A 17,931-nucleotide genomic window follows, 5' to 3' on the forward strand; every position below is an offset into this window, starting at 1 on the left:
GATTATCGCTATGCTGTTTGGCTTTTTTGGGTAGAATTATTTCCGCATTGCGTCATCTTCTTGCTGTGTACCGGGAAAAATGTAATTTTTGGCGGTTTCGCCAGACCGTCCGTGAAATTGGAAAGTAACGAATTCGACATCTCTGGCAGGACTAGGTTATATAACGGAACCTTTCGAGTATCTCACACACTAATAATTTAACAAAAATTATAAATGCAACTTTTTACTACAACTTTTGTTGAAATTAAGTGCAACTTTCTCGTGATATTAGTACAACAAAAACTTGTCATAGTTATGATGCATAAAAATCAATATTACACAGCTTTATTAATGTAAAGAATCAAATAAAAGGAGGTTAATATGCTTTTGGGCTACGCATCGTCACTATTTTGGCGTCTGAATACAGATATCACTTTTGGCAAATTATTCACGGGCGAAAGTGTAATAGGACACAATGTAATCTCAGCTTTCTAGCAATCACTATTATTATTATATTCAACAGCAGTCAAGCAAATAATTCCTATCTCTACTAACTTTATGGAGCTCCTTTCTATTTGGTTTTGTCCATTTTGCTCTCAAACGATATTTGTGTTTTGAGTATGTGTAAATAAATGTTTAAACGCCACAATACACTGAGAAGTGAAAGTGAAAGCCACTTAAATTAATAAATTAGTCGGGCCGTGGTATAAAATGACCATAGAGCTCTATTGACAAATATGCTATTGGTCATCAATATGAAAATCTTTGGTAGAACACACGGGGAAATTAGTGAAGCACAGCGACCCCTATCGTTTCGAATGTTTTCAGTCAATGTCGGTTGTTGTTGTTGTTTATTAACTCATATATAATTGGCGCTTTGCAACTCGTGGTTATTTGCGCCCACACAGTAAATTTCATAAACGCATAATGTCATGTCTTCATGGACTTGAGTCCTTTTTCTGCTCATTTGCTGCCTCCTTTCGCGAGTTCGGCTCTCTCTTTGTCTGGGCTTTTTCAATGCGCTGTATTACAGCGGGATCGGCGATGAGGAGCCCAGATAAACCTCCGACACTTAGAAACATGGCAGAGCCGAGACTCGAACCATCATCCATCGATGTCGTGACTACAGTGTTTAACCAACTGCGCCACTCGCTTCCCCAGTCAATGTCGGTAAAAGATAACGGCGATCCGGAAACCGGTATTACCGATTGGCCCTGGGTTATAGGATATAACATGATTGATTCTGTGTTTTATATACGATGAGCAAATGAGCATTGTACCAGTATACGCGAGGAAGGTTATTCAGCATTGTCATGACAAAATCATAACGGGGCGAAAGTAACAGGGTGTTACAATTGCCCCTGACACGCCGGAACTTGTGCCGGCACGGTGCTTCCATAGCCGCGCCAGTCTTAGTTTGCATATCAACGTGGTACGCCGTGGTAATATCGTCACAACTATACACAGCAGTCTGTAACAACCCAAACGTCTATTCTGATAACCAAAATAATCTTGACAGGAAGATATTTACTCGGGTGTAGTAAATTAAGTTTTTTCGTAATCTTACAGACTTCGAGCATCAGCTAGCTCTAACTTTGAGAATAATAGGAGAAATAGGTCGCTCACTTGCAATTATAATATCAATGATATTACTTGATCCTACTAGCGGTCAGTTTTATTGTTACATTTGTCCCCGGTCTCCCCTAGATATGTATGGAATTTCTTCTACTTATACTTCTTGAGTACCATCAACTTAGACCACGACACCACCTAATTACACACGTAACTTGGTGTGTATATCTAAGTCACGCTGCCAAGCTGATATTCTTGGGGTTTTGCATATATGAATCGTATAATAAACAGGGCGAGTTGTTAACTCGCGGCAAGCCTAATTAGCCCACGGGTCGAATCGCCGGCCTGGGGCCATGGTGGATGCTTGTGAATTGAACTTAGTAACTTCGTAATGTTATACGCTTGAAACCGGAAAATATACTACAAGCAATAAAACTTAATTGAGAATCCATACAATCGATTCGCGTCCTTGATTTGCATATAGTGCGGAATATTCGCTACGCATTCCACGCAACAGTTCTAGAAAGTTACTCAATTCCCACCTTGAGCCGGTGCTGTTATATTCGTGATGGAGGCGCTCCACTGACTGTTAACGGCGGGATCCTCGTCCTCACCAGTGCCGGCTAGGATGCTGAGGTTGTCGCTCTTGGCGATGACGACCCGCAGGTCGATCACTTCCTCTGTTGCTCTTACGACATAATCTGGTAATGCGGCGAGCATGAAAATGCTAAAACGATACGCTTTCGTTTAATCACCGTACTCGTCGCGTTTTCCGGGATTTCAATAAGCGAAGCGATGTTTTCAGCGATCTCTTCGAGATTTTTCATGATCTTCCACTGAATCTGAGTAGTATTGGAAGTTGAGGAAGGCGACTCTGAAATATGTTAAGAGCTCCAATGATAATTTCTAGTTGAATACTCAGAATTGAGAAAAGGTCCGACAGTCACGCTGAATAGGCCGGTTAAAGTGCATTGAATAGTGCGGCAGTTATTGGGGACACCCAATTACGTTTACGTCAGTGTTATGACCGGATTACTGTTACATATCGTATGCGACGTAGCCACTTTCAGAAACGTTACGGAAGTCATATAATTTTACTGCAGGCCTACCACTTACGATACGATGTGAGATAGTGTTGGCCAATGCATGATGATTACGGATGATTACGGATTACGGACGATTTAAGTAGATATTGTCCTATCCATGATCGCATAATATTTATCGCCGGTTGCACTGTTTTATTCGCTCGATACACATAAAAAACACAGTACATTGTACAATGCAATGTAAGCGTCGGGTTTCTCACCATAAACGCAGCTATTCTCATCCCCACTATAAGACTGTATTTCAACTTGGGAAATCATAGCTGCATCATACGATGCGTTTTTACCACATCGCGAGTTGGGCTGTGAATAGAAGGAAAGCAGAAAGCTTTGATTTATTGAATAATAATCGAAATTAGATTATCAACTCATTCATAGGGCTGGGCACAATGATTCGAGTACTCGAATCTGAATCGAGTATTAATTTTAATGATTCGAGTCGAGTAGTAAAAGACGATTTTTTTCGAGTAATGAAATTATACACTCCTCGCCACTAAAAGTTAATTTATCAACGAGAATTATAGTTTCTATACTCATTTTCACTATTGTAGCCTTGAAACTTGCTTGGCGGTATCGTAGCATACGAAACATATCGTACAAAGCTACGAAGGTTACTGGAGGTAGCTTATTTCCGAAGTCATGATTATCACAAAGTGGAATGAAATCGGTATGGTCGAAAAAAATGCCAAAGTATCTTTTATGAGATGGATAACAGGCATTATGTTCTTCGTGGTAGCATAAACGATACATATTTTAACTTTGGCGTATTACATTCTGTTATGACGTCATAATGAGTGATACTCGATTACTCGACTCGACTCGAAACATATTGCGTGATTCAGAATCGAATCACTCAGGTACTCGATTTTGCCCAGCCCTACTCATTCAAATTACTTCCCAAACGAAGTCGAGCGTGAATTGTTAGCAATGAAGCCTGTTGCTGAAACACTAACGATAGAAACCAATCTATCTTCTATGCTTCGAGTTAGAAAAGATGACAAGGCTGGAAACATGCAATTTGGTTTCAACAGTGTTTGAATATTTACATAGTCTAATATCACTTCACGGTGTTATCGAAGTAGAGGTAACCTTATTGACTGCTTAGTGCTTATATATCCGACCATGTATAAAAGTGATTCATCACGGGGTATCCTATCGATAGTTACAAGTAGGGTTGCATTTAAAACAACAATCTATTTAAAACAAATATGTTTAAAACATGTTTTTTATTGTTTTTGTGTTTTAAGCCATGACGTCAAGAATATTCAATTGTGACGTCATGATAGATTGACATTGACAATTGAAAATATAGGGTATAGCTCCTTTGACGAAATAAGCTTCCAACCCCTGTCATATACGGACCAAATAGAGTATCATATTGACCAGGACTACATCGTCATGCAGCATTTTGATGGGCGGCGGACATCATCATCAAAACATTCATTCCAAGCCAATGATCTATATCTACGTAGTACGTACTATAGCTGTTGAGCTGACTATTTTCATGGTTCCAACCATTCCATATCGTAAACGTCGGCTATTGGCGAATGTAAATCGTCCGTAGGCTCTTACCATACACGTTTTTTGGAAAGAATTTACACAATTATGGTATAATTATATAACTTGAAAAAACACAATTTTGTTTCTTTTAAAAATGCGCTTGTTTAAAACACCGTTTAAAACATGTTTTAAACAACCATTTGTTTTAAACCCAACCCTAGTTACAAGGGCAGGCTATATAGTGCATATACAATATACATACACTGATACAATACGGTCTTAGTATTACATGCATAACGGAACATCTTAGGTTATTGCGGTATGCCACGATTACGGTGACTTCATAATACTACGTGAAACCTCGTGGGAAGTCTCAGCCCGCTGCATTTTACTCATTTCGCAAATGTTATAACAACAAATGAGTAAATACACCGCGCATGCGAGTTCATACAACGTTCAAAAATCAATAGGCCGGTGACATAAACAATACCACCACCCAGCATTATAGAATTTCACTGTCGGAATACCTTGAATGTCGGCGGATCTCTTAGGTCTCTGAGACGAATCCCCATTGCTTTCGACGCGGGCAACAAAATTTCGCAATAAATTGCTGTCAAATTTCGTGCTGGACTGGAATATAGAAGAAATATAAGTTACTAAGATACATTCTCCGATTCGGAATGTTACCGAAGTCGTAAAAGAGCTATCTTCGGTAATGCGTCACACCGAGTTTGTTCCATTCAATTAGGGCTGAGCACAATGATCCGAGTGTTCGAATCTGAATCGAGTATTGATTCTAGTAATGCGAGTCGAGTAATTTGATTTTTTTTTCGAGTACTGAAATGATATGCTCCTTGCTACTACGATTTACTTTATCAACGAGCATTATAGTTTCGATACTATTTTCAACTTTGGGAGGCTGTAGTACAAAGCTACTGATGTCAGTGGTAACGACCTCTATGTCAAGTCGTGATTAACCGAAAGCATTGCCACAAACATTATCATTCGTTTGGAATCTGGTCACTGGCGCATGCTCATTTTTTTACAATTGGCATAGCAGACTCTCCTTTATGTATAGTGTTTGTCGCTACCTTGAAATTGCGCATCATGTTTTAGTCAGTTGTCCAATGTATGATTTTCATCAGAGATTTCTTATTGATATATCCGGCCACTTAAAAGAGAATTATTGTATTTCGGATTTGCGTATTGGTATAGTTAGGGTTTCATTTAAAACAAATGGTTGTTTAAAACACTTTGTTAATAACACGTTTTAAACAGTGTTTGGAACAAAGGCCTTTTTTAAAAAATGTGGTGTAAATACTTTCCAAAAACATGCTGTATGAGCCTACGGGCGACGAATACCAGTCGATATAGCCGACGTATACGATATGGGATGCTCGAAATAGTCGGTACAACAGATATAGTACGTAAATATAGATCATTGGTACGAAATTAATGTTCTGATGATGATGACCACCGACCGTAAAAATGCTGCAAGACGATGTAGTCCTGGTTAAATATCTTTTTGGTCCTATATGATAGGGGTTGGAAGCCTATTTCGTCAAAGGAGCCATATTTACTCTATATTTTCAATTGTGAATATCAATGCACTATGACTTCACAATTGAATATGTGTGACGTCATGACCTATAAAAAAAACAATAAAAAACATGTTTTAAACAAGGGCCTTGTTTTAAACATATTTGTTTTAAATTATTTTTTTGTTTTAAACATAACCCTAGGTATAATTCACAGCTGCAACTCCAATAAGGTTGGACGATCGAGTCCGACCGAGGTCGACTCCATAATTCCTATCTAAGTGTTGAAGGTTTATCTATAGTCTCCTCCTCGCCATCTCATCCGCGTAAGCGGTGTCTTAAAAAGCCCAGAAGTCGGCCGTGCTACATACAAGTCGGCAGTTACGGAATAAAAATGAAGAATATCGGCCTGGTGTAAATGACCATAGTAGTCGAGTAATCGACAAGCACCATGAATATCACAAATAAACAAACAAATAACCGCCATTAGTGACCAGAGTATTTCACGTAATTCGACGGTAAAATCAAGCGACATTTGTCAGTATAGTAGAATCGAGCAATCAGCGAAGTCGCTTTTCTATCAAAAGAAACCCTACAGTCAAAATTGAGTCGGTGATTTAAACATGAGTTTGCCTCGCGAAAACCTCAATCGAATCACGCACAACAGGCTTAAATTGAAAAGGGTAGTAGTAAATTTATCGTCATGATAAAGTTCCAATTCTTTGTTTTGAGTTGCATGCCTATTTTGATATTTGAAAGGTCACCGGTCCCCGAATTTTGTTCTGCAATTTTACCGACAGTGAGCTGAAAAAGTTGAGAACCACTTCATTAGAACCAGAATTGGACATATGGAAAATTTTCAGCTTTTTCTAGTTAGATTTGAACGGGGCCTACGATATGAATACGGGGCCTAGTATATGAACGGGGCCTATGAACGGGGCCTACTATATGAATAACGTAAGCCCCGGATTTGAATTAGAGTTTAAATTAGATTAAATTAGACTAGATTTGGAATGATAACTACATGTTGTTTTTTTCAAATTAGGTTAGAATTAGAATTATAGCTATACACATTACACAATCGTTTCCAAATTGGATTGGAGTTAGAATTACTGAATTCGAGAAAACTTGAAAATCAATTCATATCAAATCAGAGTTCATTGTAGTACGTAGCAAGCTTGGCTATAATAGTTTCGCACTATACAGTCCTTCTGTAGCATATTTTTGGAAAAGCAGAAACTAGTTTATAATTACAATTAGAGCATAGAAACATCACATATTAGATTATAACTAGATTATCGACATTTCGCTCCAATTAGTCTAATTAGACAGCTAGAATTGTCTAGAGTTGGTCACGTAAAAACACTAGGAGTCGCGCCACTTCTAAAGTGACACGAGCATGCTATTGAGTCCCGTGTTCGATGTCAATTGTCGAGGGACCGACCATAACATCCCCACGCTGTCGGGTGTCTTTGTTTCATTAGCTTCATTAGCTTTCCATTAGCTTCATGAGATTTTTATTAGTTTCTCATTAGCTTCCTTTTTTCATTAGCTTGTTTCATTAGCTTCATTAGCTTTTCATTAGCTTTTCATTAGCTTTCTTTTTTCATTGGCTTGTCTCATTAGCTTCATTAGCTTTTCATTAGCCTAATTAGCTTTTCATTAGCTTCCTTTTTTAATTAGCTTCTTTCATTGGCTTCATTAGCTTTTCATCAGCTTAATTAGCTTTTTATTAACTTCCTTGTTTGATTAGCTTCATTAGCTTTTCATTAGCTTCAATGTACAAAATAAAGACACTCCACATTGTCAGTGCCATGATGTCATTACATAGACATGCCGTAAATCAGTTGCTGATGATTTCCAGGGCTACGACCGCAACACGCAAGCGTGATAGCACCTTATCCCAGTCTATAACTTCTTACAAGCCGATGTCAGTGTTCGTGTGATGTCATCGTGATTTCCGATCACTTGATCCATCGATCGATAGATACGTTACCTTAATGAGCATGTCCACGGAACGATTGTCCAGCCCTTCATAAAACTTGTATCTCGATATTTGACTTGATGTATCCAGCAGGATCTCGGCGTCTTGAATGTTGACCTGGTAGACGGTGAAAAAGTAGAGCGTCAAACATAGCTGTATCCGGTGGTCGCATTCATACGGTTCGTACCGTTTCTACAGAACCGTCTCGCGAAATACTATGAAATTTTCGAAACGGTTAGCACAGGGATATACATCCCTGGGTTAGCATTGCTGGTTACTGTTCATCAATTTTTATAACAACCGACTGAAAAATGCCTGACAAAAGATATCAATCCCACCGCACTGGGTGTATCACAGTTAGGAGGAATATTAGGCAGATGTGGATGAAAATTTGAGAAAGGGGAGGTCAAATTTCTTAACAATGATGTGAGGTCATGGATTCATTGTGGTGGAGTGAAACACATGACGTCATAATATCCCATTCTGAAATTTGTCAGGTAGGCGAATGACCCTTTCGCCGCCTGGCTACGCCAGGTCTGTCAAACAACTTTCTATACCATATCATTTCGTGGAATGCATGTCATGATATATTGGAAATGACAACCGCGGAAAGAGTTATGAAACTATTATAACCATTGCCGCTCGCACTGAATCCAATTTACAACTTGCAATCCGTCGGTAGCTAAATGCGTGTTAAAAGCGTATGATTCACAAGCGACTTTCGATGTCAAGTCTATTGAAAACAACTCCAATAGTCAATCAATGACCATTGCTTCCATCAATGTTCATATTTCTACAGAATCTAGTGATGGACAATGACTATGATGTCTTACTAATGCGAGAAACTTAGGATTCAATCGCAATATGAATGCGGACAATGCAGGAACTTTTATTTTACATCATAACTAACTCCCTGTTTCTAAATATGTACGAGAAGTAGAGAGTATTGCACGAAACATATACGGCGCGCCAAAATTGCACAATTTTAACCACCGCCGTGTTACGTAATATTTACGAGCCTTGGTGACAAAGGTTCATGTACGAGTAGTTGCATACGATTGCCGACGAAAGATATCCTGGAAACAGAGAACATTCTGGCGATTCAGCCGCACTTCGCGATCAATTCATACCAAAATATTACATCGACCCTAGACGTATTTGTTTGTGCCATTGTCATTTAGCGTAAGAAGAGCGAATTCCAATTTACAGAATATAATCTATATTTGAAAATCGAAATCATATTCTAATACCAGGATCAAAGTTAATATGGCAAACACTCGCGATTGCAACTCATTGTGATGAAGCGACCAATTCTTCTATTCTCCATCCTATAGTTACGAGTAATGGACGTCAGTCTTTGTAATGAGAGGAAGTTCATGGTATTTCCATAAATGGGTCTCATGGCAATACAGAAAATGTGTCTTGCATCACAAAAGGCACGCCGAAATGGGCGTAAATTAAACGCCGATATTGTTACGTAATATTTAGGACACAAATTTACTGGGAGTTTGGTACGATTGTTTTAAAAATACGTTCGGAAGGATACCGAATCCGTGAACGATTCTCAACTAATAATTATGTCTAAACTACACATTTACAGATTTGTTAATACCTATCAGACTATGGATGGGCGAATGGTATGCGTTTCAGGCGGAAGCCAGTTATTCAAGTTGCAGGCCAACAACTCATTTCCCTTGCTCGATATACATAACGCGCAACAGTGTAACTCCCTAGAAACCGCTGCCTATGGCACCTTATCGGGTACGAAATGCAACATTCCATCAAACAAGAAAGAGGTATAGAATGCCAAAGCTGATAAAGCTGTAAATAACTTGCGATTTCAAAAATACGTCAAACGCTAGGCCCACGCTCGAAGTTTCCACGCGACGTGTGTGATGCGTAAATGCATAATAGTCATCTCGAAATACTAATTAGATCTGGGTTCAGTGTGGGCACGGGAAAGAGTAAAACGTCGACATTACAATACTAAGCAAAATAAAGCCTGGAGAACAATAAACCACCAGAACGGTTGTTTGATCTGACCGCAGTCAATATGCAAGCCACGATGTAAGATAGTACGCACTCCAGATGCCTAGAAGTTTTTGGTGGCGTCATGATAATTTTTTGAATCCACTGTGTTATGCTGAATGGTGAGACCCAGCGGAAGTGACCATCAGCACGGCTGGAATTATGGCGCGCTCTGACGCAGTACTAATCAATAATCAGAAGCCGATGCTAGTAACGCGCGTGGTGTGGGTTCGTGAATTATGACGCATTCGCGTCAACAAAGGCATGAATGTTGGATTGTTTGTCACTGTTTCTGCTTGCGTTTTTATGTGGTATTTAGCCGTTCGCATTGCTTGATATAATCGTTAAAACAATCACCCTTCTCTCCGTGACGTTCAAGAGCGTGCGCACGACTACATCGGCTTCGTCCTTGTTCACGATATTAATGCGGCTTCTCCACGATCTGCGTAGTATTCTCCCGAGGATGCGAGAGCAGGAGGACTTTGACTCTTCCTGCTCCACTATCTCTCGTATATCATCCGAAATCCCTGTCTGGTCTGATAATGAAACGAAATCACGAGATGGCAATGCGACACGATTTTTTTTATTTCGGTATGGCATTTGTCGAACTCCCGTGGACGAAGTCACACCCCAGTGAAATCTGATGTCAAACCCGAAAACGAATATATTTACATGATCGGAGTTAAATTGCTATTGGCGTGCATTTGCTGAATAGCGACGGGAATACGAATGCTACACTGGTAGGCCTACTTCTAAGACTGTGCCGATCGGATAATCTGGTCGAAACGTTGGCTTAGTCTTATCGGAAGGCAGCCTTTAATCGGGCAAGATAAAAGATTTTGATGGTGACATCCATGCAGATATCCCATGCTCTTTTTAGGTTTCAGCACAAAGAGAAGTAGGGAAGATAATTAACGGATTTAGTATTCAATGGATATTGGCCATAGCAGTTTGAGAAAATTGCATTGAATTGTTGGATAGCCTAATTGTCATTGTCGTGAAGCACAAATAAGCCTCAAAAGTCTAAGCAGTAAGCATCACATGCATGTGTCTAATCATTATAATATATCTTCTATCTAGTATACTGATACTGACTAACCGTTTTCCTCTTCCAGCCAAGCGTCAATGGAACAGAGGCAAGTGTCGTGAAGACCGAAGTCGAACACCAACATAGTTCCTGAGTTGCCCTCCACCACACATTTGTTCGCATAACTATTCCCTGTCGATGTGACACCTTCAGTTAACATAGTGACGTTGCATTTTCCCGAATCTGCACGATAAGATTAGAAACTATAACTATGCTGTACTCGCGTTTACGATTTGTGAAAACTATAATTTTACTTAAATGGAATTGTATTAACTGCGTACCAACTGAAATGACTTACCGACGCTTGTCATTAATTAAGGACAGGTTCAGAACCACTCCGTTAATGGGGTGTACGAGGTCAATCCCTAAACGAGCACTTTTTGGTAAGGTTGTTCCTGATGTCGACGGGACTCTTATTGTGGAAGACATAACTGAGCTAGAAATATATCCAATGTGCAATGTACACAAATATCAAATGCAAATATCATCTTGTGGCGATTACAGATGACTCAATACTAAGTCCAGCCGTCTTTCTATGATATTTATCATTAGTTTTCGTTGTTAGGAGTCCATGAGTGGCATATTTTGAGCCAAATATCGTTCGTAATTCTATAAATAGTATTTATTGTGAGTGGGAAAAATGGGCTGAATAATAATATGATATATATTATGAATTTGACTAATTTGTTGGTCACTGCAACTCTTAATTAGGTCCTGCGTGCGTCCTTACATAAATCTATATGTTGACAGAACCTTAACGAGAGGTGGGGCATATTTTGAGCTAAATATACGAAACAAAGCAAAAACTGTTCGTCATGTGCACATCGACTACCAGTAAGAGTGCCATGAGTCAAGAACAATACATATAATAGTTGTTGTTGTTGTTGTTGTTGTTAACATTCTTCTGCCTAAACCCGAAGTCTAGAACTTGGTAGTCCTTTCATCTTCTACTCCGTGGGATCCGTTCCTTCAGTGAGCATGTGCTGTGCGGTAGTGCGGAATCAAGTGTAGGCAACCAGTACCCTAGTCACCCTTCATTCTGTTTTAATATTACAGGAAGTTACCTGTTCTACTGGCTTTAGTCTTTGTTTTGGTAACGCAAGGGTCTTCATTCTGATCCAGAATCCGTACTCCTTTAAGTGAAGTTGCGGCCCCGTAGAACTGGCGTTGGAGATGAACTTTTATTGTATCAATGAAGCAATGAGTTCCATTAAGTGAGAATCCAGCGTAAATGCTGTTCGGCCGAAAATTTAACCTCCTCGGACAGAGCTCGTTGCGGAAATCCGAATAGCATTTCCCTGTCGTAACATGTGAAGAAAAGCATTGGATACAGAAAATGTCGACGAACTATGGTCGTATAGAATTTGGAATGGGTTGAATTGGAATTTGAACTTTGAAATAGGAAGGGCGGATACAGAATTGTTGACATTGAGGCACTATAAATACATTTTATGTTTTATTCGAATAATCATTGCGTATCCGTGCTCAACCGCATGATGTTCAGAATTATATAGAGCTAATTTCCGGACTATATATTTGGTACTGCCGTTTGGTTACGGTTGGGAATAACGCCGTCATCACCAAGTGCCATAGCCCGAAAACGGGTTCTTATATGAAATCATGAGCATGATGACAAAAATAAATGATATTTGGGGCTCATGGCTCCAAATTGTTCATGGGCCCAATATATTCCCAGAGACACCCAATGATATAGGGTGCGGATAACGTATCTCTGTGAACCGAACACTAAATATGGACCTCAATACAATTTACCCAGGAAGATATTATAAAATAGTGATAGGACAAAGGAAGGAAAAAATGATTTGAGTTGAAATTAGTATTGTGATGTCATATGCTGTCATATGCTCACGTTCACAGCGAACCAGAACCTTTTTGGCAGGGGTGGGCAAACTTTTTAGGTCGCTGGCCGCATTCAACATTCGAATCCATTCGCGGGCCGCACTATATAAAATTGAGATACCAAGTCAAAATTCAATATTGCTATTTGATTATATAGTGACCGACGACATGGAAATAGTATGTATGTATTTGTATATTTAAAACAAATCAGACATTGATTTGATGGCAAAGAGTACACGCCTCAGAAACATTGACGAGAATTTATAAGCTGGTCGTACTCATAGTCCAAATTAGGGATGAAAGTAGGTTGTTCCTATTCTTACAGCTCACTGTAAATTTAAGTATGCATGAGCACTGATAAGCGATCTTTACTTTTCGTTCAAATCCAGAGGACACATAATGCTGACAGCATCATAACCAATTAACCATGTTGCCTTTAAATATGCTTCTACAATATATAAATATTATGAATATAAATACTTCTACACATACAAAAAACGAATCTATCTAACACACTCGCGAATCGTTTTTTCCAAGTACAGCACTAAAAGTATTAAACTTGCTCGTGTTGCGAATCTAAATTAGAGGTCGACCGATTATCGACATGGCCGATTATCGAGGCCGATATTTAGAGCTTTCCCGATTATCGATATCGGCCTATGAAGGCCGATATCGCGGCCGATATTTTATATTTTAAAAAAAATTCAAAAATTTCGGAAATTCAATGCTCCGTGTTCTCAATCTCAAGAAATCTACGACGCAAAGGGCGATATATAACAGATTTACCCTTGCAGGACGAGTTAGCTGGGTTGCATGCAGAGAAACTATGCTTCCTGCATTACAATCTACCTTTACTGGACTGATCTGTAATTCTGTATCATATTTTGCTTTTTGGGTTATCCCAAATTTCAGCGAATGTGCACAATTAAGCAATATTTCTTTTCCATTTCAGTTTTCTCGTTTGTTGTTCAACTTTCTGTGGCATGTACAAGTGCCATCTTGCCTAATATTTAATATTTTTGGTGAAATTGTTCTCTGCTCCTTCCATATTAATATCGGCCTATGATATCGGTATCGGTATCGGCCTGTAAAAATCAATATCGGTCGACCTCTAATCTAAATCACATTCGTGATCCGAATTATGTCATTTACGATTCATTTTCTGTGATGTTTAGCAATTGATACCGTTCAAAATGCATAGGCCTCGAGGTCGGGCTATCGCGCCATCAGTGAAATAAAAAAAAATGCTATGGTAAGAATATAGCTTATCATTATCATGTTGAAATATATTAAGAAATAGTTTAATCAAGTAATTCGATTTTAGTACGCATTTTATCAATATTATTCAACGTTTTTGAGGCTTTCGCGGGCCGCATGAGGCGTAGTTTGCGCACCCCTGTTTTAGGGGTTCGCAGTTCGCACCATCTCTAATTGCGAACTTTTCCGTCAGATCTTGAGTGTTCGCACTGTGAACAAGCGCAAAAGGACCGCAACTATCTCGTAATTATGAAATACGAATCGCTTCACCGTACCCGACTTTTCACTTACTTGGCTTTTGATAGCATTCACCTTTGAACCAGCAGCAATTGTTGGCGACGCACATTGATTTGTTCTTATATCCCAAAGCACACGTTAACAAATCTGACGGTTCCAGGGCCGACACTGCGTCGACGGCATCGATAGCATCACATGCGCCTTTTTCAACTGAAATAGGCGCTAAACATAATCTAATCGATAAAAATAGCTGACTAACTTCGTTTTCTCTAATATAGTTTCATGAAGATAGGTCCATAGATTTTAAATTTAGGACGGTCCCATGTATTATTCTTACTTGGACCAATGTGTTGACGGCGGTGACGTAAAGTTGTGGTACAACGGGTTAGACACGAAGTGTAAATCCAGTAAAATATTATTTTGAAAGTGGGTCAAAATTGGTTTACACCAGCGGTGAAGTTTTCAAATGTCGCGTTTTTATTTAGTTATCAGCTGGGCCATTCGGGATTTCTCTCTCTTTATCTATGTCTGTGCTTTTCAACCTTTTTGAGCTCCATTGGCAGATTTTTATTGTAAAATAAATTCCATTCGCAAAAACACACCGAAAATTTTTATACAAAAAAAGATGAAGATACTTCATAACATTTTGTTCAGATGTACAACAAATTGGCTACTATGTAGCTTAAGCTATCATGTGTCTCATTAGAAGGGCAACTTTTTCGCTCATTTCGATTTCAACTATTTTACTAGAACCTTTCTCGGCCAAACAAGTTGTTGGGTTTTGTACAAAAACGTCTACTAGTGCTTGGATGGCCAGGTCTTAAAATCTTTTCTGCACTCCTATCCCAAATACAGCGTATTTTTCGAAAGTGAATAATGCTTGCTGGCAGAAATCGTTTTTGAGAGCTGACACAAAGATCCCGGAGGCTCCACTTTGTCGAAAGGGTGAAAAGCTCACATTTTTGTGTTGAGGGTTTTGCCTTGTCTTGGAAAATAAGGTCCAAAACGATCAAGGAGAGTAGGCACATCAGAGCTCGCTACCTTATGATATGTTGCTCCAAATTGTGTTCTGTTTTTTTTTCCGATTTCCCATTTTCTGTCTCGTCAGTAAATGAGAAGAGCAAATAATCTCACTATACCGTGTGTTCTGCTCTTTAGCTCAATCCAACTTGAGAATTCATAACAATTTAATAACGATGAAGCAGCTTTTTAGACTACCACCAAAATCTGAGTTTTTGTGGCATCTCGTGACCCGAGCCTCACCCATGAAAAGGAATTCATTTTCAATATTACAGTATTATGCGACGATTTGACGGACATGTATGACATACAGAACGCGCACACCACAATTCTATACCCAACACAGCTCTACAAAACATGTCTGACGCACGCGATTTCAAATTATGGTGAATTAAATTCCTTTGCGTGTCGCAGTTATAGGGTTGCATTTAAAACAAAAATCAATTTAAAACAAACATGTTTAAAAGAAGACCCTAATTTAAAACATGTTTAAAACATGAATATTCAATTGTGACGTCATAGTGGATTGACGTTGACAATTGAAAATATGGGGTAGATATAGCTCCTTTGACGAAACATCTGTAGGATACTATTAATGTTGAACCGACTATTTTGAGGGTTTCAGCCATTCCACATCGATATACGTCGGCTACATCGGGTGGAAATTGTCTGTAGGCTCATACAACATGTGCCTCGCGCAAATCGAACAGTTATTACGAAAATATGATGATCGTTTTGCGAAAGAAAGCAGAAAGTCATTTCGGCGTCATTTTCCAGCCTGCCACAAGCTCAGACGGGCTGATATACTGTATGTCTGCCACTACACCAGCTTCCAAACCAGGCTTTTGGTTACGAAATAATTATTGTGCGAAAATATTAATTCACTACGGCTTGTTAGAGCTACGAATAGTGGTGCGCCGTAACTTAAACTATAGTTTTTACAATTGCGTCTCAACTACAACAGTGACACACTGCCCTTGAATTTCCAATTAGGTCAGAAAAATTAACAATTATTCATGATTTTCATTCGCTCTATTCGCAACACCTTCATCATTAGCACTGCAATTATTTTCATTCGTACAAGTGCGAACCGTCACACAGGTTAAAAAGCACTGATCTATATAATATTGGTTCAAAATGATTGATAGGCCTATATTAGCTGTGGTGGCGTTCACAATGTGAATAGCTGCACCATCGAGACAGGATATTGTGAGGGCTGCTAGATGTGATCGACTCACCTGCCGGCGCTAGTCCAATACATTTTGTACTGTAAGTTTCGCCGCAGAAAGCAGCTACAATCACAAGCACGGTACTCGTGATAATTTCCATTCCTTATCAGATGCAGATATCTCTTCTTTATCATACCTCGAAAACGTTTGAAGAAATCGTGGCATGGATGGGCATGGACATAATAATTACGACTTGCTTGGTAAAGAACGTTTACATATAGGGTTTACTCATATAGCCAAGTCACTAGCAATACAAGTTCTGCGTATATAGGCCGACAAGTTTTGCTGACCCCTCGTCTGTTTTACACACAGTAAGAAATGCTATTCAGTATTGGGGTGCCCGGGGTTACGGCGAACACACAGAATGAGATCCTCACAACGGACAATATTGGTCCAATGAGTATGAGCAACGAGTTAGCAAGCTTTAATGCCTCTCCTCTTCTAACTTCAATTTCCACGCCCGAGCGTGAATGGGATGATGAATTTCCATTTTATTCGATTTCGTTGTTAGTAGCCTACTCATAGCTTATCGCTACCTGCAACGGTGTTTTTGCTGGATACAATGCCGAAATCTTTCTTAACAGGTAATTTGGTGCGCTAAAAAGCAAAGAATATATGCTACAACAGTCTACGATTCAACAATTGGCTTTGTGAATACGAGGGAAACAGTAGAATTAGGTCCTAGAACGACTAATTTCAGTTTAACGGCCTTGATGTCTTGATCCTTTCGACTGCAACTTTGACACGCTGTAGGCGTTGCGTGAATTCTACTTCACGACAACCGGAAACTCTAGCTTACCTCATTACTGGGGCGGGTTTTTTTTACATAAAAAAAAGAAAATTTTGACCTAAAAAATCAAAATTTTGACTTTTTTTGACCTAAAAAAACTGAATTTTGACCAAATTTTGACCTAACGTATGCAAATTAGGTGTTTTCCCACATAATGTTAAAATATCAAATTATAAGTTCACCGACAGTGCAAAATCTACGATACAAACAAAATGAAGGCGTCAAAATTTTTTTGACATCATGAAAAATTTTGACAAATTTTGACCTAACGCTACAATTTTGACAAAATTTTGACAAATTTTGACATGTCAAAAAAAAACCGCCCTACTCATTACCTTTGTAGCCTGTCAATATATATTTCAAACGATTCAAGGACAACGTTACCTGTCTGGAATTAGCAAGGACACAATTTCTGTCTCAAGGTACATCACATTCAATATTGAGGCGATTCACCCAATACCACAGAAGTGCTATTCCGAATACCGAAACAACTAACGAACCCAGCATAAGCTATCAATGCCCAATACCCATGCATTGCCCAATTGCCCATTGGTCACAGTCCTTAACCAGTGCCTGAACCAAGCCTCTCGTTTCTACATAAACGGTAACAAGTAGATAACAGCCTACTATGCCGAAAGTAATGCACAATAAAGCACCATTACGGAACGCCGCATGTCATCATAGGAGGCTGGCACGACGCTCAGTTCCGCAGTCACGTCAAGCTACGCGGCCTACTATTCGTGACGC

General features: G+C 39.2%; 1 protein-coding gene across 2 annotated transcripts in view; it reads right to left on the reverse strand.

The window, feature by feature from the left end:
* Nucleotides 1-17,702, reverse strand: part of LOC145440224 (adhesion G protein-coupled receptor L1-like) — a 50,945-nt gene extending 33,243 nt beyond the window's left edge. Inside the window, exons 1-10 of one of the 2 annotated variants that reach the window (XM_080317798.1) lie at nucleotides 17,513-17,702; nucleotides 16,404-17,188; nucleotides 14,200-14,355; nucleotides 11,856-12,089; nucleotides 10,804-10,974; nucleotides 10,062-10,240; nucleotides 7,689-7,793; nucleotides 4,682-4,784; nucleotides 2,312-2,425; nucleotides 2,094-2,252 (exon numbers count right to left, since the gene is read on the reverse strand). In XM_080317798.1, the coding sequence (XP_080173924.1) occupies nucleotides 2,094-2,252; nucleotides 2,312-2,425; nucleotides 4,682-4,784; nucleotides 7,689-7,793; nucleotides 10,062-10,240; nucleotides 10,804-10,974; nucleotides 11,856-12,089; nucleotides 14,200-14,355; nucleotides 16,404-16,494 (1,312 nt within the window). In that variant the 5' untranslated portion in view covers nucleotides 16,495-17,188; nucleotides 17,513-17,702. The remainder of the gene's footprint in view (nucleotides 1-2,093; nucleotides 2,253-2,311; nucleotides 2,426-4,681; nucleotides 4,785-7,688; nucleotides 7,794-10,061; nucleotides 10,241-10,803; nucleotides 10,975-11,855; nucleotides 12,090-14,199; nucleotides 14,356-16,403; nucleotides 17,189-17,512) is intronic. The other variant, XM_080317799.1, reaches the window with a different exon arrangement.
* Nucleotides 17,703-17,931: the final 229 nt, after the last annotated feature.

Source organism: Botryllus schlosseri, chromosome 6 (assembly GCF_051294905.1).
Source record: "Botryllus schlosseri isolate E-star chromosome 6, Bs_hap1, whole genome shotgun sequence".
Classification (NCBI taxonomy): Eukaryota; Metazoa; Chordata; class Ascidiacea; order Stolidobranchia; family Styelidae; genus Botryllus; species Botryllus schlosseri.